The sequence below is a fragment of the Cheilinus undulatus genome, linkage group 16 (assembly GCF_018320785.1).
Source record: "Cheilinus undulatus linkage group 16, ASM1832078v1, whole genome shotgun sequence".
Classification (NCBI taxonomy): domain Eukaryota; kingdom Metazoa; phylum Chordata; class Actinopteri; order Labriformes; family Labridae; genus Cheilinus; species Cheilinus undulatus.
Genome location: NC_054880.1, coordinates 19,040,188 through 19,068,150, shown reverse-complemented (window position 1 = coordinate 19,068,150; position 27,963 = coordinate 19,040,188). Strand labels below are relative to the sequence as shown.

Here is a 27,963-nt window from a genome sequence, read left to right as displayed (position 1 = left end):
GAGTCGATAGCGTTGTCAGTCAAACCGCACACGTACTCATGCGTGGGGAAAGTAAACACACTCACAGCCTTCAGACTCATGTATTTGAAATACAAAGTAGCACAAACAGAACGGCGGGAACCAGTGATTAGCTGTGCAGCAGAGGTATAATTGGAGCTTGTAATTACAGTATTGCCTCATTGTTCCTTTCTACCTCTAATTTACCGCATTTACATCCCAGAAAACAATAACTTTGGTTGGGATCATAATGCGTAAATTACAGAAAAGTGTTCACCAACAGCAAAGAAATCTCTGTGGTTTATTACAAGTTCACTCATATAAGCATTTAAATAGTTGAGGCCTCTTTTTTTTTTACTCACATAATAGATTTAAAAGATTTTAACATGTTGGATGTGGAATGACAGAGAAGCTTCTACAGAGAAGACCACAATGTGTGATGCTGAATCTACATTAGCTTTATAAATGTATGCAGTTTAGCCTGGCTACAAGAGCAAGCGTCAAAGTTTTTATTACATATAAAGTGCTGGAAATCCCAGACACTACTTAAGCAATAATTCCTGCAAAACTGCATGTAACAAAAATGTAAAAAACTTAATTACATTGCATATTTGTTGCTATAGAAACATTTTCTTGTACAAAGAAAATGAAATACAAAACAAAATCGCTGAGATTTCTAACTTTTCGCTCTAGCTGAGTAAATACATCACAATTACATTCCAAATGACTGTTTGAGCTCCATCAGTTGTTGTTTAAATTGGAGACACGTGGTTGGATGGTCACCCTCCGTACCGGAGTCTGATCTGCGTTGCGATTTGCCACCAGCTCCTGCAGCTGCAGCGCCCCACCGCCAATAAAACAGAAAGCCGGACACACAGGACCGGAGCAATCCACGTGGCCTTCCCATAGAGGCCGTAGGGAATGGGCGTCATAGAAGGTGACCCTACCCTTCTCAAAGTCAAGGCACACGCCGAGCCGTGGTGGCAGCGGGTAGGTGACGCCTGTAGGCGAGGAGGGGCCGTTGCTGATGGGGTCTCGGGCGCCGCTGCCGTGGTTGTTGTTGTGGTGGTAACTGTGTTGGGGCAGGTAGATCTTCCCCATCCCCATAGTGAGGAAGCAGAAGGGTGGAGCCGAGTCCAGTGCATCTTCTGCTCCGCTGTCATGACCGCTGTCGGGGTCGTAGCTGGAGAGGGAGTGCAGTTTGAAAAAGAGAGTGAGAAAGCACAAGGATGAGTCATCTCCTTATTTAGCTTTCCTTTTTTGTCTACTATCACACAGAGTGGAAGATAAAATATTTAGATATTCGAGCATCTAGACTACACCAGGAGTAAAAGTGATCTCTATTCAGTGGCTGAGTTGACAGCTTTTAGCCCTCTGAAACGTGAAAAAAAGCTGAAATTTTTTCAACTAGAAGCATTAAAGTAAAATCTTTGAGAAAGGGAAGAACCTAAATCAGTAGTTCCCAACCTTTTTCCTTGGAGCACCCCTACTTGTACTGTAAAAAACATGTGAGCCCCACCCCGAGGACCAACGTGGAAAAGAAATTATGCATTGATATCAAAGATTAGCATAAATTTTACTATTTTTCTGTGAAAAATCCCAATAAAACAGGCCAATATACATTTGTTTCCAGGTTAGTAACCACTGACCTAAAAGATGTGGGATAAATAGGGATTATTCCTGAGCTATTGAAATCTATTGTAATGAAAGCACATAATAAATGCCAATAAAGTGCCTTCCACCTCTAATTCCACACTGTTGTTTCTATCACTTTTGTCTGCCAGTCTCTTATTTCATACTGTAACTACTCACCGAGGACTTGCCATGTCTTGTGGGAGGTGAAACCACTCCTGCAGTTTAGACTCCAAACCAACTCCAACCTTTGAAAACAGGAGAAACAATACAAAAAGAAATGTAATAGACTTAACATTTCTATTGCAACAAATCTTTACATAACTTCCTAACTTATATAAATGAGGCTGACAAATAATGGCATTAACCACAACTGTAGACTGAAATCCAAACTAAACATGCTGTTACAAGCTTGCTCTGTTTGGGGCAATGCCCAGTAGATCTCTCCAAACATATTTGTCTTTACAATAAAATAACTTGTTTGGTTTTCTGAGTGCTTAAACTGATTCCAGTTGGATTGCTTTGTGTTGCATCAACTGGCGAATCAGATCAAACCACTCTGACACAGTTTGGATTAGAAGGTTTGAATTATTCATAAATTAAACCTCAAAATACGGCTGCACAATTAATCACAATTTCATTGTTATTTTTCCAACTGTGAAGTTAGATTAAGGAATGATAAGGCTATGAGGCTGTTTTTCAGGGTTTGGGCTAGGCCACTTCTCTTCGATGGGCAATCTTACTGCTTCAGCATACCAAGACATTTTGGACAATGCTAAGCTTCCAACTTTGTGGCAGTGGTTTGGGGAAGGTCCCTTTTCTATTCCAACATGACGAAGCAAGGACTATAAAGATATGGTTTTATGAGTTCAGTGTGGAAGAACTTAACAGGCCTGTACAGAGCCCTGACCTCAACCCCATCGGGCACCTTTGGGATGAACTGGAAACTGGAATGGAGATTGCGAGCCAGTCCTTCTGGTCCAACATCAGTGCCTGACCTCATAAATGCTCTACAGAATGAATGGGCACAAATTTCTTCAGAAACACTCCAAAATCCTGTGGAAAGCCTTCTAAGAAGAGTTGAAGGTGTCATAGCAGCAAAAGGGGGCCAACTCCATATTTAAGTACATGTATTTGAATACAATGTCATTACAGTCCCTGTTAGTGTAATGGTCAGGCAGCCAAATACTTCTGTCCATAGTGTATCTTCTCTCAAACATTTATACCTTAATGACTCGTCATATTTAACACAATAATAAGTAATTTATTGCATAATTCTTATCATGCAGGCCTACCTCAGTAGTTTAAAAGTTTAACATCAGTCCTTGCAAAATTATTTTCCATTTAAATATTTAGGATTTTATTCATGTTTTTATAACAAACACAACAAGCAGATGAATGCTACTTAAACAAACTTTGTAGACATAAAGCCATATTTTATCATTACATGTGGCTTGGCCTGCAGCCTCTCATCCCTGTCCCTGGCTTTCTGGTCTCCCTCTTCCCTCTGACTGTAGCACACCTGAGTGTGACCTGCACTCGGAGTGGAGGAAATTGTTTTCAGAGGAGCAGAGAGAGGACCATAAAGCTGACACAGTCTCCAGGACAAAGGGCTGGTGAGGAGGTTGTTCTCTGGTCTCCTCTTGTTTCTTTTGGCTTTATTTTTTTATCCAAACAGTTTTACTTGCTCCTTTTTTTCTTCCCCACAAATGTCCACATTGCTGGCTTTTGATATTTTTGTTTGGGCTGGAGGTTGCAAGCAGTTTTTTGGCCAAACACTACATGATCTAAAGCTTAACTTCAGGCCAGATCTGCCCCCTCTGATGATCAGGGCACTATGGCTTTTCTTGAGTTGAGGTTTGTTGCACACAATTATTTGTCTGAATAATCCCCAAGCATGTAGTGTCAAAATCATTACCTTATTGTTCCCTAACACGTCAGAGCCTTGCTGACCTTGAATCCTAAATATCAAACTTTTCAGTGTAAAATGGTTTCTACAGACAGGTCTCATATGGTCTCATGCTCTGGCTGAATCTACTGTGTGCTTACAGCCCCTTTTGGTTAATTTTTCATCTATTGCATTTTTTTACAAGCTTGGACATTTTTCTTTCAGCTTCAGCCTGATGTAGTGTCCTTTATACATTATTTTTTGGGCTATTGTGTTTTGAACCTTAGTAATTTAGTTTAAATAGACCATAACATTTTAAACTGAATACATTCATTTAACCATGTTGCAAGATAAGATCAGAATTCCTCCTCTTCATTATTGAATGTATCAAAGCTTTTTGCAGAGGCAGCAAATGGTGCCTGCATCTTTTCAAACATATCCTGTTTCCCCTTTCTTATAAACTTCACTGCATCTTTAAGAAAACTTATTAGCTTTTGCCAAACCCCATGTGTAACATTTGGTCTGTGAGTCTTTTTTTCCAATATCCTGCAATTGATCTTCTGGTGTACAGTTCTCAACTGTTTTGAATCAGGACCCACCACCAAGTCCTTACGAATTGCAACCAAAATTTCTTAAAATTTCCAGTCATAACCAAAAGTTTTCAAGACTGCCTGGCTGCCAACAAAATATCTCTGGCGGCCTGTCTCACAGACCGTTCGTGTGAGAACAGAAACAGAAATGCTGTAATTTGTCCGTACAACTTATTTCTAGTTTTAGATGTTTTTTTAACAAATTCAACTTTATTCATAAACAAAGTCTGGCAGTTACATTCATGAAACACCCGCCCTACAAACATTAGACTAGGTAACATGTCATACATTTTAAAAAAAAAGAAAAAGATCAGAGCTCTAACGGGGATGAAATTATGAATTAACACATTTAGAGCCAGTTACACAGACAGTAGCCTGCTTTAGCTTGGTTAGCTTTAGCACAAGCCTTAGCAAAAGCAACATGGCTATGCTAGCTACGTAATTAACATCACTACATTAGCTGATGTAGCTAAGTTAGCTTTGAGAATGTAAGCTTAAGTCACATGAGCTTCAGCAAATGTAGCTAAAGCCTACATAGCTGCTTTGTTAGTTTAGCTTTAGCTACATAAGCTATGTAGCACAGCTAATGGAGCTACAGTTGCTGTGTTAGAATGTTTTAATGAAGGATAAGCTTTATTCCTGTAAGCAGACTGTTTACCTGACTTTATTAAACATTTCATGATAAGGTTTTGCAGATTAGGCTTTAACTTAAGTTTTGGTATCATCATTTTACCTTAACCTTACATGGGAGCTTAATCAGATTTTGAGTTTAAGCATGTATTCTGTTCTGACTGAGACAGCGCTTCATATGAAAGGTCTGCAAGAGGAGTCATCAGAGATGATAAAAAATGGGGCAGTTTGGACTCAAGACAGAAAAGAAGCTGTAACAGAATGAAGAGGTGGAGACATTTCCCTCAAAGAAAAGCACAGCATAGACTTTTTGCCATACATTTTTATCAGGATCACATCCATGACCCACTAAAAATGGCTTGGTGGCCCTGTTTTGGGTCCCAACCGACCAGTTGAGAACCATGGTCTAAAAATCCATAATCCATTGGAACATATAGTATATTGTTTTAAATGAAAACTTGAGACCAAACTGCAATTCCCTTTTTCAAAGAATGGCTGGTAGCACTTTATTTTAATGGGCCCTAATGGGCAAATTTTAGGGTTAAGAGTAGGAGTAGAGGGTTTAGGGGTCATGGTTAGGGGTCAGGGGTTAGGGTAAGGGTTAGAATTAGGGTAAAATACCACCTACTTATCAGATAACTGCCACAGTAGTACAAGGAATTACTTGATAATTAATACATCATTTCTTGGTAAAAACTTCCATTACCATATTTCTACATTATTACTTTTTAAAAGGCCAAGTTATTACAAGGTAATTACACCTTGTTCTTGGGAAATTACTGGATAATTATCACTTAGTAATATAGAATTACTTGGTTATAGGGCTCACTAAAATAAAGTGTCACCAAGTGGGTTTGGTATGCACATGGAGGGTTTTCTTACCTTCACCAGGTAGGACCCAGGCTCTACTGAGCATGCCCAGTAGTGCCTTCCTTGCGTTATTGCAACATCCCCCACTAAGAGATCTGAGGTTAGATGGCAGGAAGTAAGGGCGTGGTCAGCGGCCTGCAGCAGAGACAGACCAGGGACGCTGCGAGCACAGCGTTGCTCTTTACTGACCACCAGGCGGTCTGCATGGAGACCCCAGCGAGAGTCCAGGTAGAAGTTTAACACTGTGAGGAGAGGAGGAGAGAGGAAAAAGCAAAGAGAAAGGGGGAGGGAGAAGATATGAGGCAGGACAAAGAGACGAGTGTATTCAAAAAGGACATATAGAAGATTTTAGAAGTAAGGGGAGAAGTTTGGGAGGCAGCAGATTTACGGTCAGAAAGCAGTCGGGACGAGAGAAATGAGGAGAATACAAAAAGAGAGGAGAGAGTCGGGAGAACAGAGAGCAGGCATGCACCTCCTCCCACCAGCGCTGGCATAAAATAAGGGACAGCAATCTATAAACTGATGACTCAGGGATAAAAATACAGAAGGTATCACAAAGAAGCTCTGTCTGTAGGGAGTGCAGATATTTTTCCAAAGGCAGAACATTTTACAGGGAGAACATACGATACAGCAGGAGGAAAAAAGCCTACAGGGACACAAGGAATCCACCAATCACTGAACTCAACCAATTCTAAAGCCCTGGATCTGAGTGTGATCCATGTTGTTAAGCCCAATGTCTTAACAAACTGCAAACCTCATCAACTTGGACAGATCGCATTTAAGAGTGGGAGACAGAGGGCTCATGGGATGTGAGGATGCATGGGATGAACACAAAGAAAAGAGAAGAGATCATCATGTACCATGGAGGAGCAGAGATGGTCAACAGTTATGAATGCACTTCTTACGTTCTGTAGGAGGCATGGAGGTTGGCAGCGTTGAAGTAGCGCAGAAGAGGATGACAAGTGCAAAGCTGTGAAATGGGAATAAAACATGAGAGAAAGATGCAGAATCAAGGAGGAGGAAAGTGAGGATGTGTTGAAAGTGGAAGAAGAGGTGAAAAAATGTAAAAAAGGAAGATGGGATTGGGCAGAAAGGAAAAAAAGAATGAATTATTAAGTGCTCAACATGGCAACCATCATAATGCTTTCAAAGTGTGATAAAAAAATAGGTGTGTGCAGATGAATGGCCAACAGCCTGCCAGATATAAGTGTAGCTCTCAAACACGTGACATGGATTGTAATTGATATTAGTCATTAACCCAGGAATTAAAGGAAGAATGCACTCACCCCTTTTTCACTGTCTGGTTAAACACGTTGCAGAGACAATCATGCTCTTTTGATTCAGACATTTTATAATACTGACTGAGACTCCACAGACCGATAAAGGGCCAATAATCATGTTAGCCTGTACCACTGGACCTTAGTGAACTAGCTCAATTCAATATCTCAGGTTTCAAATCCTGCTGGTTTACCCTTAAACTAGAAAATCAGCCTAAAGTTTTATCCTCCAAATAATGGAGTTATGATTTTGGCCCTGGCACAGTAACTGCTTTCTATCCATTGTGTAGCCTGATATAATTTTATCATTGTTATCTGTTTAAATCCTATATATAAGTCATTAAATTCTCTTCTTTCCATTTGTATTTTATCTCAATGTCTTGGGAATGCCTGTCATAACCCTGTAATAACATGGTTATAACAGGCCTGTGTTCATTGTCAGTGTGTCACATTTGATCACTTTTTACTAGGGATGCCCTGATCGTGTCTTCTTGCTGATGATACCGATATCAGTCATCTATTAGTGATCATCTGCTGATCCTCAGCTGATGCTGATCATATTTGTGTCTCGATATTGCAGCTGGATTATTTAGTTCTGTAGTACCCTGGTATCTCATAGATGTAGTGTCAGGCCTGCCCAGAGAATTGAAAAACCCAGAGAACGGGCCGTGTCTTGTTTGTCTTGTCTGATGTTGGAATTATTTACTCATGCTACTTTTTAACCATTTTCACCACTTTTTCCACCCATTGTTGCTAGTTCTTTTTGCCACTTTTAACCTATTTTTCTGAACTTTACCCTTGGTTGTCATTTCTTTGCCCCATTTTAAAAAACCTTTTTTTGATACTTCTAATCATTTTTTTGCAGTCTTTTGCCCTATTTTATCACTTTTACCAATTTTGCCATTAAAGAAAAATGTTTTTACTACATTTAACACATTTCTTGGCTTTCTTGCCCATATTTGCCACTTCTATTTCCTACATTTAACCAATTTTTTCCCCCTTTTGCTCTATTTAGCCATTTTTTACCCATTTTTTCCACTTGAAGCCCATTTTGCTCCATTTTTGCCACTTAAATCTAATTTCACCTCTTTATTTTTGCCACTTCTAACCCATTATTACAACTTATTACCATTTTTTAGAGTCGCTTTCACAATTTTTTATCACCTTTTCCCCTTATTGCCACTTCAACTCATTTTACTCTTTTTTACCCATATCTGCCCCACTATTGCTTCTTTATTTAACCTTAATTTAATCAGGTTACTCCCATTGAGATCAACAATCCCTTTTTCAAGGGAGACCCAAAAAATATCTCCCATTTTTGCCACATTTTCCCCCACTTTTTTTTTGTTTACCTATTTTATGTTTCTTTTCACAATTATTAAATTCTTTTATATTAAACTTCTCTCTGTTTCTTCGACATTATTGTCTGGCATCCTGATGTTTGTGCACATTATGGCCTTGCTGTGATGTCTGACATTACTTCCCTTATGGTTTGGTTCAGAGGCCAAACAAGGCAAACAGTCTGGATAAATAACAGGCAATAAGTCTCACAACAATAACTCAGCTGTATTGTCCAACTGATTAAATTATTCCAACTCGCAAAAGAAACAAATTTCTATCCACATAACTGTATAGTTTTTCAGCAAAACTTTTCTCAAAGCTACATTTGAAACCATCATAATGAAGTCTTATTTACCTTTGCCTAAGTCATAATAATATAATGTTTGTCACCTTAATTAGTTAGCTAGCTAGCTTTTATGTTGCAGCATTCAATATAGATTTTTAAATTTGATTGCTACTTTTAACAAGAAGAACTTGCTACAAAGTTAAGGAGCTTTAATCCTGTCTGCTTTTAATGGAGGAGGCCGTCTGATCTGATCAGCAGTGTTTACACATTTTTTGTATTTTTTCAAGAAGACAGTCGAAGGTGCTTCATTTCAGTTTAATTTGATTTAAAATGCTGATGTGCTTCATACTTATTGACCGGCAATTCAGTCAGCCTTTGCAATTATACTCTACTGCAAACACGGTGCTTCTCACAGCTGCAGTCACCAGATTATTAACCACAGTTGATCAATCTACCAATCACATATTTTTAATGACAATCCCCCAATAATGATTGAATGCTGATCAATTAGGGCATCCCTACATTTAACTCTCTTTATTTTTCTTTGCATATTAGTTTTTGATTCATTGGATATGGGATTCATAACCTTGAATCACTTTGTGTAAAACCATAAAGGGTTCAAAGTAAAGTTAAAACCATTTTTCACTGTTTATTACCAACTCTACTGAATAATGACCCTATTATGCTCCTCTATTGGGTGCTTTTTTCCCCTGTGGCAAAGTCAAAGTCACTACTTGTTAATCAGAATTACACAACACCTCAGTGTGTCTCACCAGGTGCAGGCGGAGTGTGCAGGTACACCTCCTCACTATACTCGCCGTAGCCTGCCTTGTTGCAGCCTCTCACCCGCAGCACGTACACACTGTCCATCTCCAGCCTGTCAATCACAGCGCTGCTCCCACTCACTTCATCCAATCGCTGCCAGCCCCAGCGGGCAGCCGCCAATCCTCCTCTGATCCCACCTCTAGACGCTCCTCCTGGTACCACACCGCGACGGCGATACTCCACAGAGAAGTGCCAGGCGGGGGCGGATTCTGGGGGCAGTCTCCAGCACAGGAAGAGCTGGTCGTAGGCAAGGGTACGCTGGGTATCGATCACTGGAGCCTGGGGAGCTGTGATGTAATAGTAAAATTTACATTAATTAGTCAAATCTAGAAGTTCAAAGTTAATGTACTGCCATCTTTACTAGGCTACTTTCAATACATTATTTCTTTTTTAAATAGATTTATTCATTCGTTTTACGGGTGTAGTACAGTAAGTAGAGTGAACATCAGTAATATTTCTCCATTTTTTTCCCACAAAAGCCCCCCCCCCAAAAAAACAAAAACAAAAACAAACAAATAAACAAAACAAAACAAAACAACCAAAAAAAATGCCATCTGGTCCTACCCAACCCTGAATCCATACATCTAGAGTAGAAATTAAATTTATCGGCAAAGTAAATGATAAATTACTCACTCTTCAATACATTATTTCTAACGGCCAGCAGGGGGAGCAATATGAGTTTGAGAGAAAACTGATTGCATGGAAAAGGATGAGAAAATCACTGTTTGAGTGGATTTATTGTCTAAATGATCATTTTTCTGACTAGTTTAAGGGCTTAGCTGGTAGCTTCTCGACTTGTTTAATTTATCAGGGAGTATATTGTGAAAACAAAGGCCTTGTTTAGATGAGAAAGCAGGGCTGCTTAAGGATGTGGCTGGTGGCCTCCAACACAAGATCATAATGGCTGTGATGATGCCCTACTATTATAATGATGTTTATTGTACAAGGGAAATTTTAAAAAGTAATCTTGTGTTTTTAGTCATACCCACTTCCCATGTCCCTCTTTCCACCTTCTTACCTTGGATGAAGTTCAACTCCGTCAGAAGTTTGAGTTCTTTGGAGACGTCCAGCTGGAAGTGTCTGAAGGACGGATCAGCAGCCAGAGTGAAATGCTGCAGATTCTCGATCGCTTTGCTCAACCTGGTGTAGAAGAAAACAGAGAGAAGGGAGTAAAGGAGGATCAGTGTTTACTTTTGACTCCCACTCAGACAGACCGCTGAGAGGAGGAGTATGACATGTTAAAACTGATAAGGCTGGCGTCATGCTGTGTGTTTCTTATTAGTTCCAAATCCACTGCAGTTTTAGAATAGACATTTTATCTAAGCATTTCTTCCAGCTGCAGATCAATCAAAACTTACATAAATAAATGCTCTTGAGAGCAGGATGGTGCGCAATTTTTAACAAACTACAGTGACCTGTTTTCCTCATAATGAAAGAAATATACAAATGATGCCTCCAAGTGTCCAAGGCAAGGAAGTGCACTTTTTTAAGACTGATAGAAACCTCATTCCAAAAAACTAGCTGAAGCCATGGAAAGAGGGTACCATTTTTAGTTTTTAACCCTTCAGTAGCTTGTACTATGCATTAGGGTAATTACTGAAACTAAAACAGGATTTATATTGCATATCAAGAATATGTGAAGAAGTTGGATTGCCTGGAATGCAGCATGTTTTGAGAAACTGTTTATTTAAAGTACGTACAAATGGCCAAACAAGCTAAGATAAGCTAACTTGTTAGCCTATCTTATGTTTGTTTATGTTAACGAACCAGTTTTTTAATCTTATTATTCCTTCTAACTTCGACTTGAATTATAGATATGTTTAAAAGTGACGAGACAATCTTACAACACTTCATATCAACTGACAGGTCACACTTCATTTCATATTGCTGCCATCTGGCCAAAACCTCCTATCTCCAAAATCACCACTTTTCAAGAACTGATCCATGGAAAAAACTGAATGGAAATATGAGGTTTTGGCCAGATGCAATATCAAAGTGATTCATCTTACTGTATTTCCTATGAAGCTAATAAATGTATGACTCGTCATCACAGTTTGTTTGCTAGTTAGCAGCTTGTTAGCTAAGCTAGGTCATACAGTCTCTTCAAAATCCCCTTCAAAAGTTATATTGTTAACATACTTGTGGCACAATCTGGATGAAAATATTGCATTGGATATAACGGAGGGGAGTTGTTTTTTTCGTGGGCACATTGGATGCCAAATAGATTCCCTCAGGAAAGAATGTAATTCAAATTAGCTCACCTCCATAATTTGAGCATATAGTATTAGTTGAAGCAGGCCACAGAGTCAAGCCATATGATCAATATCAGCTGATCACACTCCTGCCCTCTTCAGCTGATGGCCGGCTGATTCGCTACTGGCTAATTGCACTTATGCTGCCACACGTTAGCTCTAGCCTGGCCACTTTTTGCAACCCTCCTCCACCCCAGCTCGTCCTCTATTCTGCTTATGATGTAGTCAATGCCATTCTGTTGTCACTGATTGCTCTGCTCTGGGTTTTTTTGTTGCTTCTCCTTCTGCCACAGCTTTCCTTGTAGGCACAGGAAAGGCAGTAACATGTGCTATTCCTGCTTGGTGCAGAACAGCACTAGGTGCTAATTAAAAATTGCTGATAAAGAAAAATATTTATAAATGCAAATCGTGTGTTTTTGACAAAGTGGTCCCGACTGAATTAAACATAAGTGGAAACCAGAAATCCCAAACCCTGCAGTCACAGTAGGGATGCATATTAAAATGGACCACACATGATACAGATCATAGTACTTTGCACGATTTTATGTAAATTCATTGAAAATTCAAAAATAAAGTGTGGAGTTGTGCCACTAAATCAAAGCTATTTACCACAAAATCCAGAATATAAGTCTCGTTTCTTTAAGGGCCTGTCTGTTTTGGGAGAAAGCAGGCTTAACTGTCATCCTGTATGACTGTTTCAATCAGCACTCAGTGAAGTTGAGTTTGCATAGCTATTTCCATCCATCTGTTCCACTCCTGCTAGCTACTGTTACAGTAATTGAGCTCCAAGCCTCAGTGCTGACTGTTGATAGTTGTGAAGTACAGATCCACAGCCCACCTCTGCTGGGTAGTGGTTATCTTAAATTGAGCAATTTAAATCAAGCACAGACTGAGAATTAAGGATTGTTCTGGTCAGTCATAGAGCAATGCCAGAGACAAAAACAAATGTGAAACCTGTTGTGAGTCTGGCGAGCAGCCTGCACAAAACAGGGCTGGTCTGTTTCCTTCAGCAGCTCCTGGGTAAACGCCATGAGCCCCGCGTGTTCCATCAAGCTCCGGCGCTCGGCCACTTGAGCAGCCAAAGCCTCGCCTCGTTTCTGACGTGCCGCCTCCAGAGCCTGGGTGAGCGAGGCGTGGCGCTCGGCCAGGGCAGCCGTCAGATCCCTGATGCTCTGAGCCAGCTGCTCTCTGGCTGATACACTGTTTACCTGTTGGTGAAAAATTCAGACGGACAGGTTTTTGTATTTAGAAGCACCCAGCTGTTCAAGCCGACAGCATTTTAATTAACATGGATACATCAGGTGTTTTGTAAGAACTGTTAACCACAAGAAAATAAGCAAGCTGGGGGACAAAACATCAAAAAGGATAATGTGTGTGCTTGTTTTTTTCTCACTTTGGCTTTAATATTTTATAAAATTATGTTTACTTTATAAACACATTGATTATTACACAATATGGATATCAGACTTATGATGCTGCAATACACCTTAAAGTTTTAAAATGCACAATTTCTACTATAATATATATAATATATAATTATAATTTTGAAAATAACCCAAACTTTGAAAGAATTCAAGACCTTCTGACATTTAGTAATATTTTAATTAGAAGCTGGCACAAATCAAAAAGAGCACCAGCTAAAGTTTTCAAATAGGTTGGTATGTTTGCCGATGTGCATCACACATAGTTTTAGGCAGATGAGAGGGTGCTGTCTGCACTATTTTTCATAATGTCTTGGAAATTTGGGGGACTTTAGGGGGATTATTTAATGCTTTGGGACATCTCAAAAACCTACAGAACTCTTAGTGGAAATTTAGTTCACAAATGGTCTTACTGAGGTGCAGGGGTTAGCACTATTGCCTCACAGCAAGGTCCCTGGTTTGTTTCCCAGTCAGGACCTTTCTGTGTGGAGTTTGTATGTTCCCCCCGTGCATGCGTGGGTTCTCCCTGGGTACTCCGGCTTCCTCCCGCTACCAAAAACATGCTCGTTAGGTTAATTGATCACTCTAAATTGGCCGTAGGTGTGAGAGTGAGCGTGCCTGGTTGTCTGTCTCTATATGTCAGCCCTGCAATTGACTGGTGACCAGTCCAGGGTGTACCCTGCCTCTTACCCAATCAAACACAATCAAAATGTTTTTTTTTTCCATCAAAAAATGTGTTTTACAATAAGACAAGCCTGGTGTCCTCATATGTAGACATCTTTTTTTTAAGAGAAAACTACTTCCTGTTCAAAGACAGGGCTTAGGTTTCATATTTATCGGGTCCCACAAGGAACTAAAAATACATTTCAAACAAAAGAGCCTAAGGAGGTTAACAGACAGTAGTTAATGTTACAGTGCAGTGTAGATGTAAATGTATTATGTACTGCCTTTTTTTAATGAAGTATTGATTGAAATCAATTACTAAAAGAATTACACTGTATTATTTGTCAATACTGTCAACATCTGTGAAAACTCAAGCAGCTGATGAAGGCCATTAGAAAACATTTATAAACTAATAGAATAGATCTATTAACTATTATTTAAACCTTCCAACAGAAACAGGCTGCAAGTGCTTACTTGGTGTGAAATGATAAGATAAATATATTATAAGCCATGATTGCAGCTGTGTTTCACTCTGTTCTTCATCATTAACTTGCTTTTATGCCAATTAGAGGGGATGATAGTTGTTACCTTGTCCCTGTCTAGTTTGAATCAATCAATAGAAACAAGGCAGTGTTTGAGTTTTGAAGATACATTGATGTAATTTTCAAACAAGACATGGGGACAATATCATTCAGATCAGCATAGGTTATACTGCTTTATGGTCCTCCTGACTTCCTCTGGTCATTGGTGGGTGCAATGTTAAATAATTATTTTGAAGTAAAGATCAGACCAAATAGTCAATAAAAAGACTGTTTACAGTAAGAACCACTGAATATGCTTATTTTCTACAACATAATCTATCTGAATCATTTGTGTAAGATTATTTTTTTGGGCTTTTTTGCAAATATTTGGATAGAATAACCAAAGAGAGACAGGAAACACGGCGAGAGAGTGAGGGGGAAAGACAGGCTACAGTCCTCAACGCAATAGTCACAAAACCGGAACTCGATCCTGCAGCCATTGCTTTGAAGACTATAACCTCTGGATATGGGCACCTGGTCTACTGACTGAGCTAAACTGGTGCCCATCTATTTGAACTAATAAGACTAAATGGAATATTATCATTTTATTACTTAGTGACCATTTTTATAGTACTGATACCTTTTTGGTACCACAGCAACAAAAATAGAAGTCCCAAATAGGGATGGGAACAATTAATCGATGATCGATTAATTGGTCGTTAAGAATTTGGTCAATCACTGGGAATTTAGTCGATCTGATGTTGGCAATTAATAAAGAGACTAAACACGTCTTACTCTGCACTGCACAACAATATCTACCGTCATAACATTGTGAGTGGGACCATGCCTTGTTTATGTTTAAGAGCCCTAGGCTTTCGAAGGGTGAAAATACATAAATCATTGAGAAACACACTCATTAGTTACCTGTTTTTTTTATATAGGGAAATGATATACACAAACACACATACATATAGATATATATATATATATATATGCCCATGTATGTTTTATACATACATATGGATTAATCAATTAATTGATCATTAACATCATAGATGCTCGAGTTGGCAGGTTTCTTCCAAACGCCCATCCCTAGTCCCAAACACCCTAAATTTAGAAATTAATTAATTGATTTAAAATATCAAACATAGCAGGCAAACACCTGCTTGCTGCAATAATTGCACAAATATGATACATCTGGAAAAGTGAAAGGAATCTGCAAATCCTTGCTCCTTGTCAGTTTCACAAACTTTTCCAAATGTTGCCGATACACTTGTGAAATTTAGAAACAGCTCTCTCTCTCTTTGAGTTTAAATTATGAATGAAAATCATGAATTTTCCAAACTTTTTGATGCCACTGATGATTGCAGATTTAATTATTGTGAAAAAAACGTGGCAATGGATAGGTTACCAAGGTTTTTAAGTACAGACTATGTGTAGGACTTTGTCTGTGAATTTCGATAATAATAAAGAAAAAACTACCCATCATTGTGTTTCAAAGACTTCTGTTTAGTTGCTGTGGCATCAAAAAGGTTTGCATTGTTTCAGTTTTGCTATTATTATAATAACATTTAGAGTTCTGGTATTGTAACAACCATATGTTATTTTTTTACACAAATTATGAAGATAAATGTGTAACACCATTCAGCCAGATATGACTTTTTGTCCACCCAGCCCTAACAGAAACATAGCCGTTTTTGTGGTATTATTTAGGGGTGTTTGCGGTATTATCCTGACTGGTGTTAATTCCATGTTAAGCAACATTTTGCCATTTTAAATCATTAATCACCTCAGTCTGTGTGATGGAACTCTCCAGCTGGGTAATCTGACTGAGCACTGTGTCCTGGTTGGACAAAATGTAGTTCATCTCCTTTGTAATCTTCTCCTGTCAAACACAAAGCACAAACAGAGGCACAGCAGTTCATTGCTTGTCCGTGATTTATACACAGATACTTATAAGGCATACAGTTTAAAATAATAAAGTCATGGTGTCTTTTTGGTTTAAAACAACATTAATTTACTCTATAACTAAAATCTAAATAAAGAGAATGAGAAATCACAAATGCATGCTGTTATCGTAACACAATCTTATAAATATTATTCTGTATGGTGTAAAAAAAATCTAAAATGTTGGTCATTTCAATGTGAAAATATACTCAAATATCCCCTAACATTTATCTAAAAGATAACTTTTTCTTAAATGATTCCTTTACTTGTAAATGTCAGTTTCTTGAGGTTTTAAACCAGGAGTGTCCAAACAGTTCTTCACTGAGGGCCACATGCAGACAAATCACATGTTATGTGGATTAAATGAGCCTCATTCATGGTACTATATGCTGCTATAATCCCTTGTCTTTACTTTTCAGGGCATAATGAAACAAAATATAATTACTGTTTTGGTCATCATTGTGTTTGCTATTTTAATTGTCAGCTCAATTTAGATATGGAAAAAAAACAGCAACAAATCCTTGAAGTCAATATGTTTGTTTTCAGAATTAACATAGCAGCATTACCTAGTGTTAAAACAAAGAAGTACAATGCAATCAAGCACAAGCTTCATGTTCTTATGTCGACTATTTTGATTCATTTTCATTTTAGAATTTGCACTGAGCCAATTAAAAATGGACTACCAGCCATAGCTTGAACATCCCTGAATTAGACTGTAAACCTGTGTATAAACTGTGTATTAAACCATCCATTTTGCACTAGATTTTTAAATCTAGTTCAGGAAATGTCAGAGTCAGAGAGGTACCTTCAGGGCCTGGTACGCCTGTGCCACAGGGAGGATTTTGTGTCCGGAGTGGATGCGGCGTAGTTTGCAGAGAGGGCAGAGCAGCCGCTGACACGACCTGCAGTAGAACTGCAGTTTCTCTTGGTCATGTTCTGGACAAGTCAGAACCTGGGAACAAGAGAAGATGTGAAACTAAGTTGACTTTTTGCGAAGTGTCTTTAGACACAATTGGAACAACACAAATTAATATTAATTGATTTTTTTACTGAGTAGTCCAAACTTGATAATATTACATTTTTGTATCACAATTAATTTGCAATTAATTTCTTAATGAAATGTAAAAAAAATTTGAGTCTTTAATACAATTATAACATGTGAGAGTGTTTAATTAGGAAAAACTACAGAAGGTACAGGTTTTTTTTTTAATTATGAAACCTGATGAATTGTTTTATGATTTAGTTTTATTATCAGTTTAGTGGTCATAGACCTTTAAGGATTTAACAAGTTAGACCTAAATGTTCATTAACAGGGAGACTTATCTCTTTGAACCAAAGACTTTTAATTATTTTAATATTTATCAAACTTTTTTTAACCAAGACAAAACTCATTAAGATTCAAAATCTCAGGACAATCTTGGATGTGCTTTATGATTAAAACCCCCAGTTTCATAAAATTTTATTTAAGTATGAATTAAAAAGGCAGAGCTTTTTTTTGTTGACCCTAGTAATCTTGTAACTGTATAGTTAAAGTGGAATTATCTTGTAATTTCTCACAAATAAGGTGCAATTACCTAATAATAAGTTAAATTTTTACCAAGAATTAACTATGTAAAATTAAGCAGTGTTAAGTAAATTTTAGTGTCAGTCTTACCCTTGAGATTAAAGTTTTCATTAGTTTAGTCACATTTTAGTCATTTTTATCATTTATAGCTGTAGTCCAGTTTTAGTCCACAAAAGGTTCTTACATTTTAGTCTCTTCTTTTAGTAAAAACATTTATTCTCTTGGCCTTAATCTGGTGCCAAATAACTAGTGTGTTCTTTGCACTCTGGGTTTCCACCACTGAGATGCAGAGAAATTGCTGATGCTTTGTGTTTTGACAGATTTGCCCACATAAGAGAATTTTATGGATTTTGAAAGTCCCAACAAAAACTACATTACATTAGTTTAATTTTAGTCTCCTTGATGATGGGTGGGGGGGTGGGGGGGGTTGAGGCAAAATACCACATAATTACAGGAGAACTGCCATAATATTACAAGGAATTACTTGATAAAAAATACATTATTATTACATCATTACTAGGTAAATACTTTGTTAATATAACCATATTTCTGAGTTATTGCTTGGTGAAATACCACCTTATTACTAGAAAACTACCACTTACAAAATTACTTTGTAATACAAGGTAATTAGGGCCCATAAAAGCAAGCTGTAACTGGAAAACAGCCTAGTTAAGACAGGATGCTGAGCAGTACAGTACAATATAATCTACACAAAAAATATAATGTTAAAAAGTATTTTAATCAATATTATTGATAAAACAAAGATTTAAAGTGGTCCCAGAGCTGACCCCTGAAGCATGTCATTTGTTACAACAACAGATAAAATGTTTTCAAATCATTAGTCTTTACTCTGTTTACTTAATTTAAAAAGTGGAGTTAAAGAGAAGTTAGACACGCTATTTTAAATATACAGAATAATAATTAGAGTCTCACCTTTGGTCTGAAGTTAAGTGTGGGCAGGATGTGTTCATGTTGTGCTCGTGGCGTCCCCCATGGGTGATACAGCTTGAAACACTCATTACAGAAATTGGACCTGCAGTCAGCGCAGCCTTTAGTGGCCTCCAGAGCCTGGGGAGGCTTACAGAACTGGCACATGACCGCCACACTGCCCAGACTCACTGTGTGTCTGTACCTGAAGAGGGGGAGAGAACAGACAGACTGATTATGCTTTAAACTCTTATGGTGACATGCTCTGCTGTGATTACCTATCATGAGAGATCTGTAGACAAATATTAAGGACCACTTTTAGAGAGGGAGACCTATTTAACTGGTGATGAAGTGTTTAAGAACCTACTCCACAAAGGAAGCACACAGTCAGCCATGACAGCTACAGTGTCAGTGCACGCTCTGCAGGATTCTTCCACAGCTCAGCTGCAGCCGAATAGCTACAGTCAGGACTGGAAATGTTCCCACATCTTCAGTTATTCAGGCCATCCAAGCACTTAAGGGTTAGATCACTGAGAGTGGTTTTATTTGCACCTACCTCTGCTTGTTTATTCTACACCATTAAGCGTTTGTATCAGTGTGTTGTTTCTACCTCTCCACTATCCGCTCCAACGTGAGGTTGCGCAAACAGTCAGTGAGGCCCTTCTCTCCCAGCTCCACATCTCTGCCGCAGGGGACACAGGGGAACAGCATCACTAGAGGCGGGCCCTCCTTGCGTCGTCGTCCTGGATACGACCCATATCCTGGAGACCGAGGCATGGATGGGGAGGGCGGATGGGGGCCTGAATCCGATCAGAGAAGCCAAAGATCAATAAATTCACCTACAACAGGTTCCAGGTAATCTTACACACAAATCATGTATGAATTCTCCGCTTCTCTACCCTAAAACATATTAAAGATTTAAAAAGAGGTTTGTCACACCTGCCCGCAGCACGCGGTCAATAGGTCTCTGCTCGTGTTTAGGTGTGGGCCTGCGGGCCTGACGGGGTGAGCGCATGTTGGGCGTGGAGGCCGGGGAGTTCGGCTCAGGGGGGAGCTCTGGAGGAGGGTAGCCATTTGCTACTAAGACCTCAGAGGCACACAGGAGGCAGACACTGTGCTGGCATGGCAGGACCACGGGCTGTTTGACGATGTCCTTACACACAGAGCAGTGCAGCTCACGCTCCAGGCTCTTCATGTTAGACTGAGAGAGAGAAAGAGGCAAGAAGTTAGGATGAACAAGGGTTCCAAACAAATATTTAAGAAGTTATTTCTACTGATAGCAAAACAGAACTTTCAGTATCCTTGTTTCAGACAGTTAAAGATGGTGGCATCAGGGATGACCTAAATGATTACCTATCATCCCCCTTGCTTTTCATCCCCAGAATTACTAGTAAGTTATATAACTATATTTCTAAGTTGGTCCTCATTGTCAGTCAAACATTGTGCCTGAGGTTGGCACAGCTAGTCGGAGCTTTAGACTTATAATTGTTGAAGACCAGCTATTGGGCCCAGCTCAGTGGATGGATGGACACTCAGAGTGGTATGGCTCTATTTCATATAGAGAATAGAGATGAAGATGCATTTAGGGTAAGGTTTATGTATCAAAGTTTAACTAGCTTAGAACAACAGCCACACTCAACAAACCAATACGACATTGTTGATACATACATTCTGTGATCCAGTGTTTAGATGTTTGTGTTTTCTAAGTATTTTCATACCTTCAGACAAATTGGATCATCTAAATCTATATTTGGGTTAAATCATCTTTGACACTAGTCTCATAAGAACATCCCTAGTGCCAATATAAGGAAACCAATTCCAGTTCCTAGACCTGACTAGGGACCAATTCCAAGTAGCCCCCTGATAGAGCAGGTCTTCCAAACTTTTCAGCCCTTGACCCCCAAAATAACCATGTCAGAGACTGGGGACAACCACCTTCCCTGGGGCTTGTTAAAATATTATGTAAAAAATTACATTTAAATTGCACATTACTTATATTTAAGCACAAATCTTACTTAATAACTACAGCTTTATTTTAAATTGAACTAAGTTTAAGACTATATTTCACAATAATGGATATGATATACTATTTTAAATCATTTAAAATGTCTGTTTTTTTCAGAAAGCATCCCACAACCTCCATCAGACCTCCACTTTGGGAACCACTGCGACAGAGGTGAGCTTCTGGGATTAATACCTTGTTTCCACAAAGGCATGTGACTGATGTTTGTGCATCCCTGAATACATAGATGATGCCTCCTAGTGTCATTTTTTCACCATTAAGTAGCTTAAATTATGTGTTTACCAGAATTAAATGGAACGCAGCAATTCCTCCATAACCATACATTTGTGGAAACAAGGCTTTATAGGTTATTGATTGAATAAAGCACATTTTTACAGTTTCTTCAAAAACATTCCATTCTTTGCTTGCAAACTTGTAGTAGTTTGTTATTGTAAAACAATAAATGATGTTGTTTGACCAAAACAGTTAAAAATTTTGGGGCTAATATAAACATTTTACAGCATCAGATTGGAGCATAGGTAGATGAACTTACTGATACCTGAAACAACATTTGATGGCAGTATTGGAGGCTGAAATATATTAGAATAGGTACCTAACAACAGAAATATAAGCATGTATTTATTAGAATACTCTTGTTCCTGTGAGGAACTTTTGCTTTGCAGTAGCTTTCTTTTAAAACTCAGTTGCATCACTCACTATGGATCTTTGATGTGAGAAATGTAAACCAAGTCTGGTTGTGCACCATGCTTTAACTCCCTTTGTCTGAAACCTACCCTTCAGCAGTGGTATAAAAATAACTTGAAAGAGAATATTACGCTTATCACTGATGGTCAAAAAGAAACATCAGTATCAGTGTGAGTCATTTCCATTGCCAACAAAAATTCCTCACAGAAGCTTTAAACAAAAGTAGACAAACATCAAAATATGACATAATTCATTATCTTAAATTTGTGAGAATTTGATTTGACTCTAACTTTTTACACAGAGAATAAGATTATAAATGTGAGGAATCCTAGAGAGCAAGTTTCCTCTGCTCTGACACTCATAACTAGAAACATTAAAGGAGACATTTAGAGTGATGGGCTTAATGGGAGAAGCTGAGTCGGACATGTGACCTAGGCTATCATTCTTGTGAAATATGTATAAAGATCAGACATTAATTATTCAAACACTGCACAGGGTGCATCCCTCATGGTGCAGCCCTGCACCTAAATCCAACCACTTAATAGCACCTTTATATGCTCCAGTTTTGCTGTCTTTTATTATATATTTCATACTCTACTCTAGTGCTAGGTTATCAATCCGTGTTAATATCAGTTATGATTTTGTCTTACCACAAACATAAAAACAAGATAATCTAGATTAAATGATCACTTTTCCACATGCTGTGTTGCTTTTATTAGTCCATAGGTTTTTTATGTGTGGTAAATGTTTCAGTGTGTGTTACATTTTAACCACAAGTGTACATCATGATTCCCTTTTTGCTATAGAACAAGATCATAAATGTAGTAAGACCTACTAAGTTACTGGTCTGGCCTTTTTCCTTAGAGCCCTCCGACTTGTATCTTAAAACATGGTGAGCCCACCTAGGACCCACACAAAAAATAATGCTTGGCTGTCAATAATTAACATTAACTTTATAGCTTTAAGTGATAATGTCGAAATTTAACAGGCCTACACACACTTGATCCCACCAACAGACCTTGTTTCCTTATCCATCCAGTAAATGTCCTACTTTGATTGTAGTTATTATGTGCAAATCTAATTTTGGTGATCTTAGAGCAGAACAAAGCTTTCACGCCCCTCCAGAAATCTCAAGAGGTGTCTGGCTGCAGACTGTACATCCCTGATGGTTCATGTGAGACAGTCAGAACAAAAATACACACTAAAACTTTCAAAATAAAATCGGATTAAACTTCCGTTTGGAGTTAGATTAAGGGGTTCAGGTAAGGGCTAGGACACCAAAAGTCAAATGTTAAAAAAACCTAGACTGCAAAAACTGAATACAAAATGGATAAAGAAGCCCAGTTAACAGTCTGCTGGCAGGAAAAAGCCACTCCTCCACAAAAACATCTAATGTAGCAAATATAGCTAACATAGATATGTTAGCTGTGTAAGCTATAGCTAACATCTAGAACTTAGCTCACAAAGCAGCTCCTTAAGCTATGTAGGTAACATAGCTACATAAGCTGCATAGGTAGTGTAGGTGACATAGCTATGTAGTTTACGTAGAGCTACTTCATGAGCTTAGCTTTAGCTATGTAGCTAAATTATCTATGTAGTAATGCTGGCTTTAGTTTTCTCAAGTTTACATTGCTAAAGCTAACATAGCTACATTGACTTATGTGGTAACACTGATTTCATAGCTAGTGTAGCTATGTTAGCTTTGAAGATAAAGTGAGCCACTACGTTCTAAAACAGTGATACTTGATAACAAGTGATATCTGGCCTTGGCACATTATTTGTTACTGGCTGATGTTTGTCACCAGGGCCAATACTGGCTGATGTTGGTGTTAAACTGAGAGATCGGAGCATCCTTAATAGAAGCTCAGGGAAGATGGCATTCAACAGAGAGCAAAGACACAGCAGTTAATACAATTCCGATCACAACGAACAGGTTTTACCTCTAAGTTTCACATTATAGATTTGTTTCTTTGTGTTTAAGAGAGTGCTGCTATCGTAGCTATACCTTTGCTACCTTCAGGCTATATAAAGCCTTAAGTAGAGATTTAAAGCTGCCCTCAGGAGCACATAGCATGCCACAGTCCTGCTCAAGGACATGGAAATGACAGTAAAGGACATGCTGACTGTTGCACAAACCTGTGACTTCACAGCTACAGCCAGTCTGCCCAGCCTCATAAATTATGACGTACTTAAATGGACCTGTTCCTCCATCTTCACCCAACACCAGCGAAGGCACACAGTCCACATCACTGACACTGTGAGTCAACTTCAAAACCAGGTTGAGACAGAGTGACGGACTGTGCTGCATCTGGGCTTTTGGGAGTTTTGTCACAGGGGTGAGCTCAGGCGCAGCATAAAGATCATCACAGCGTACAACAATGGTCTATAGAAGTGAGATCATTGAATCATATACAGAAGATTACAGCGTTTCCTCTTGATATTAAGAGGCCTGAATTTACACAGCCAGGTAACACACCTTCCATCAAATAGAGTGATACAGCTACAGGCATGATGAGACAGAATAAGGCTGCCCAGACCCAGATTAAGGCATTAAATTGAAATAATTGGATTATTAATATAACCCACTTTCTCCCCTAGCCCCCTCCTTGTGTCATTCCCCAATGTCAACTCAGGCCTTTTTCTTCATTCTCTCCTCATGTAGCAATCTAGCCTTTTGAAATCTCAGTCTACCAGCATGCTATGTTCACAACGACGAATCGTAGCTCTGTCATATGCATCAATAATGCATGATGCGCACTGCTAACGCTGAGCACGGCGCGGTGAAGGCGCAAAACAAGCGATGCGACAGCGCATCCTTACCTTCACCTGGAATCTAGGCGCCATGGCAGCAGACTACGTGGACATTGCCTGCATCAAGAGTCTCTCGAGAAGAGGGGAGGGGTTTGAGGCATTTTTCCACCTCGAGCTATGAGTGTCTGGCGTCGGTAGGATTCACCAGAAAGATGCTGCGATGTGTGCACGAGCCGGTTCGCCATTGTTTGCTGTGACCATCTCTGCAAATATGTAGGGTATTTAACCCTGAAACGACCGAGGCTACAAGCAGCAGCATCAACGTACACAAACACGCACACTTTTCCCCTTCCGTGCCTCTGCAGCAGCAGCTCAATCCTGCATCTTGTCTCCATGGAAACCACCATCCAGTGAACCCAAAAAAGAAACGTGCCATTTTATTCTTGCTCACGCTCAGCTGTCATGTGTAATTGCTTAAAAGTTAAATTTTATTTCATCAAAGAAAGCACGTTTTTTTCACGCATTCTTAAGAGGAACAGGCTATGTAGCACGAGCTGTTGCACCGAGCCATTTTAGCACCTCCAGCAGCATCATGGGAACACAACGAACCTTGGGATATTTATTTTAAAGCCCTTAGCAAGAACCAGGAAAAACAAATAACGTGTTTTTTTACCGGCAGTGGGCTCCATTTTGATTTGGCACCCTTTAATCTGGGTGTAGGTAAAATTTAGACGCAGTGTTTTGGAGAAATGTTGGAGACGTGCCGCTCATGTGGTTCTCCATTTATAAAACAACGTCCTTCTGTCTACTCATAAAAATAGTACTTTAGCAAGCACAGGTAAAATAGCAACAGACAGACATGTTGTAGAGTACTCACACTGATACGAACCAATGCTTCCATTGTCGATGTGGCCGTTTTCAGATCCATCTCTGCCATTTTAAGGAAAATGCTTCCTCCTGCTTTCATCATCTGGATATAAACCTCGATGTATCTGGGTCATCCGCCATATGGTGCATGTTAAAGAAATTTTAAAATAAATAAATGCTCACTTCATGCTCACTCATTCAATATTAACCGTCTGGTCAAACAGTGTGTTAAAAAAATGAAGCTATTTTTCAAAAGACGTCGAATTTAAACATTTTTACGTACGAAGCTGAACAGGAAAAGCTGCTCTAAACAGCATAATATCAAAAGAAGGATCAGTCTTTCTGTAGATTGCTGTCAGTGTATATCCACGCCGAATACTAGCAGATGCCTGTAGCTTTTATTCCTCACGCAGACATCCCACCCCCCACCCTTCCCATCCTGCACCGGATGCCTTCAAATGAAGTGGCCGCAGCAGGACTGAAGCTCGATGTCAAAGGAGATGAAAACTGAATCTTAACAGCTTTGGATCCCTTGGTAAGGTGTACAAACATAAAGCTATAAATTATCAATTATCATAACTGTACTAATGGCGTTCAGTGACGTCAGTGATCAGTGGCGGTTCTGAAGTCTGATGGGGCCCTGGGCTTGAATTCACAAGGGGGCCTCTCCAACAAGAGTTTACATTGTAAATAACATGATACTTTTTAAGAATATCTAATTTAATCCTTGAGTTCCAAAGTTCACTTATAATTCTAAAATAAACAGTGCATTCATGAAGTATTCAGATCCCCTTCACCTTTTCAGTGTTATGTTGCAGCCTCATGCTACTGTCTAAAAACATTTATATTCTCATTAATCTACACTCAGTACTCCCATCATGAAAAAGTGAAATATAATTTTAGCTTTTTTTTTTTTGCATATATATGACAAATTAAAAATTAAAATATGACGTAAGAATTCAGACCCCTTACAGAAACACTTGAAATTTGGCTCAGCTTCCCCCGATTACTCTGGATCATTGCCGAGATGTTTCTATACCTTGGAGTCTACCTGTGGTGAAATTAAATGTTTGAATTGTGAGACAATGCATATCACAGCAAAACTCAAGCCATGAGGTCAAAAGAACTACCTGCAGAGCTCAGAGACAGTAATGTAGCAGGAGAGAAGGCTACAAAAAATTTCCAAAGAGCACAGTAGCCTCCATAATTCTTAAATTGAAGAAGTTTTGCACAACCAGGACTCTTCCAAGCGCTGGTTGCCCAGCCAAACAGAGAGTTCAGGGGAGAAGGTTCTTAGTCGGAGAGGTGACCAAGAACCCATTGGACACTGTGAGTGAGCTCCAGAGATCCTGTGGGAGATGGGACAAGGTTCAAGAAGGTCAACTGTCCCTGCAGCCCTCCACTGATTTGGGCTTATAGCAGAACCAAGGACCTTAACTGTAATGCAAAAGCACCACTGTGCAGCCAAGTAAAAATATAGTTATAATGATAAAAATGTTGTTGATTCCCTCAAATAAGGACACAATGTAAACATACCTAAAATGTATCTGTGTATGTCATTATAGTAAATAGTTTTTCTATGAAACTAATCCCACACTTGAAGGCTATGCTCATGCTGCAGTTTAAAGCAACTCATGTCTGATTTTTTTACTAGTGTAAACACCACAAGTGACATTGAATCTGATCTTTTAAAATCCGATTCAGGCCACCTTCATATTTGGGACTAAATCAGAAAAAATGTCTGATCTTTTTAAATTTGACCACAGTGTGAACAGCAAAACAAAAGAAGAATCAGATTTGAGCAATAGATCAGATATTGAGCTTTAACCCTATAAGCCTGATGCCTCAAATAAAGTTTCATTTTTTGGACCTAAGATGTTTATTTAACCTTCTACTGATTCAAAAAATGACAAAAAAAAATCACTTTTTTTTTGTATAACGTTTGATACTTTAGGCATTTTTTCCATAAATTAAGCACATTCACTAAAAGTACAACAGAACATTACTGGTGCTAAAACAAAACAGAATAGAATGTTATAATTCCATAAAACTGTTGAATGACACTTAGCAATTTACCAACTTTACCACAGGTCCTTTTTTTATAATGAGAAGTACATTTACTCATTTCAGGCATCATGTGTGTTTTGACTGATGTCAGATATCGGGAAAACGACTTCTAATTGAAACTCTTCATTGATCACAGACATGAACTTCAATCTATGAAGCACAATAAAAAACTAACCTTGCAAAACAGATGGATACGCCTGTTTCCATTTTTCTCATTGGCGAATCCATCTTGCACAGCTCCCATCTGAACCGTTTGGGCCCGGTTAGAAAGTGACAGGACCAATCAGCGTCGAGGGGCAGTGCATGGGTGAGTAGTGACATAAGCAAACATCAACAAGAGGCCGATGCAATTATGGCGGAAGACATTAGCGTGGATGCTGCTAAAGTGCCAGTTTTATCAGAACTTGACGACATTTCTTTGTTAAGAGAAGAACAATGAACAGTAGTGAGTTATTTTCTTTTTAAAAATGACAAAAGTCATGTACTTACATGTCTATAGAGTCCATGGTTCGCGTTATTCCTGGGTAGCTGCGCACGCACATCTCAGTCGCGACCAGACAGAACGTTCATCCAATCACACTCCGAGTTTTTTTCAAAGCCTCTGCCCTTTCCCAAGCGTTTAGTATTGATGGTTTTTCATGCTAGGTTAACAAAGAACAGCAGCCAAAAAAAAAAAAGAAAAGAAAAAAAAAAAGACACACTAAGGTGCATTGCAGGTTACATTGTTAGTCTCCATTCACTGAATGTATGAAAGAACCACCAGCATTAGAACAAGTTTAAACCAGAATGTGCTTAAAAGCCAAACAAGGAACACAAAACAATAAAAAATACTTAACCCATGAAACCACTATCAAGGTTTAACAGCCTAATGACAGAAGGATTGAAATATTTAGAACAGGGTTGTCAGATTCATACTGAGTCCAGGGCCAGAACTGCTCTG

The 27,963-nt window shown here is 38.8% G+C and overlaps 1 protein-coding gene across 3 annotated transcripts; it reads right to left on the bottom strand.

Annotated features, from left to right (window-relative positions):
- Positions 1–8: 8 nt before the first annotated feature.
- Positions 9–26,105, bottom strand: trim46b (tripartite motif containing 46b). Of its 3 annotated transcripts, none has more exons than XM_041809320.1 (14): positions 26,087–26,105; positions 25,929–26,007; positions 24,967–25,081; positions 19,571–19,832; positions 19,242–19,431; positions 18,638–18,836; positions 16,946–17,092; positions 15,983–16,078; positions 12,543–12,796; positions 10,355–10,476; positions 9,285–9,623; positions 5,620–5,849; positions 1,810–1,877; positions 9–1,180 (listed from the first exon to the last, which is right to left on the bottom strand). In XM_041809320.1, the coding sequence occupies exons 3-14, from the start codon at positions 25,057–25,059 to the stop codon at positions 739–741; spliced, it is 2,442 nt and encodes an 813-aa protein (XP_041665254.1). In that variant the 5' UTR covers positions 25,060–25,081; positions 25,929–26,007; positions 26,087–26,105; the 3' UTR covers positions 9–738. The 3 variants fall into 3 exon arrangements, with proteins under 3 accessions (XP_041665254.1, XP_041665256.1, XP_041665255.1); XM_041809322.1 differs by having other exon boundaries at positions 24,979–25,081; XM_041809321.1 differs by lacking the exons at positions 25,929–26,007; positions 26,087–26,105 and adding an exon at positions 25,240–25,369.
- Positions 26,106–27,963: the final 1,858 nt, after the last annotated feature.

Excerpts from the sequence above, each read along its gene's own strand:
- trim46b (XM_041809320.1), bottom strand. The coding sequence starts at position 25,059 with ATGATGAAAGCAGGAGGAAGCATTTTCCTTAAAATGGCAGAGATGGAT. Across the intron at positions 18,837-19,241 it reads TTGGAGCGGATAGTGGAGAG|GTACAGACACACAGTGAGTC; the intron begins GTAGAAACAACA and ends CCCCCTCTTCAG. Across the intron at positions 1,181-1,809 it reads CAAGACATGGCAAGTCCTCG|CTACGACCCCGACAGCGGTC; the intron begins GTGAGTAGTTAC and ends CTCCCTCTCCAG.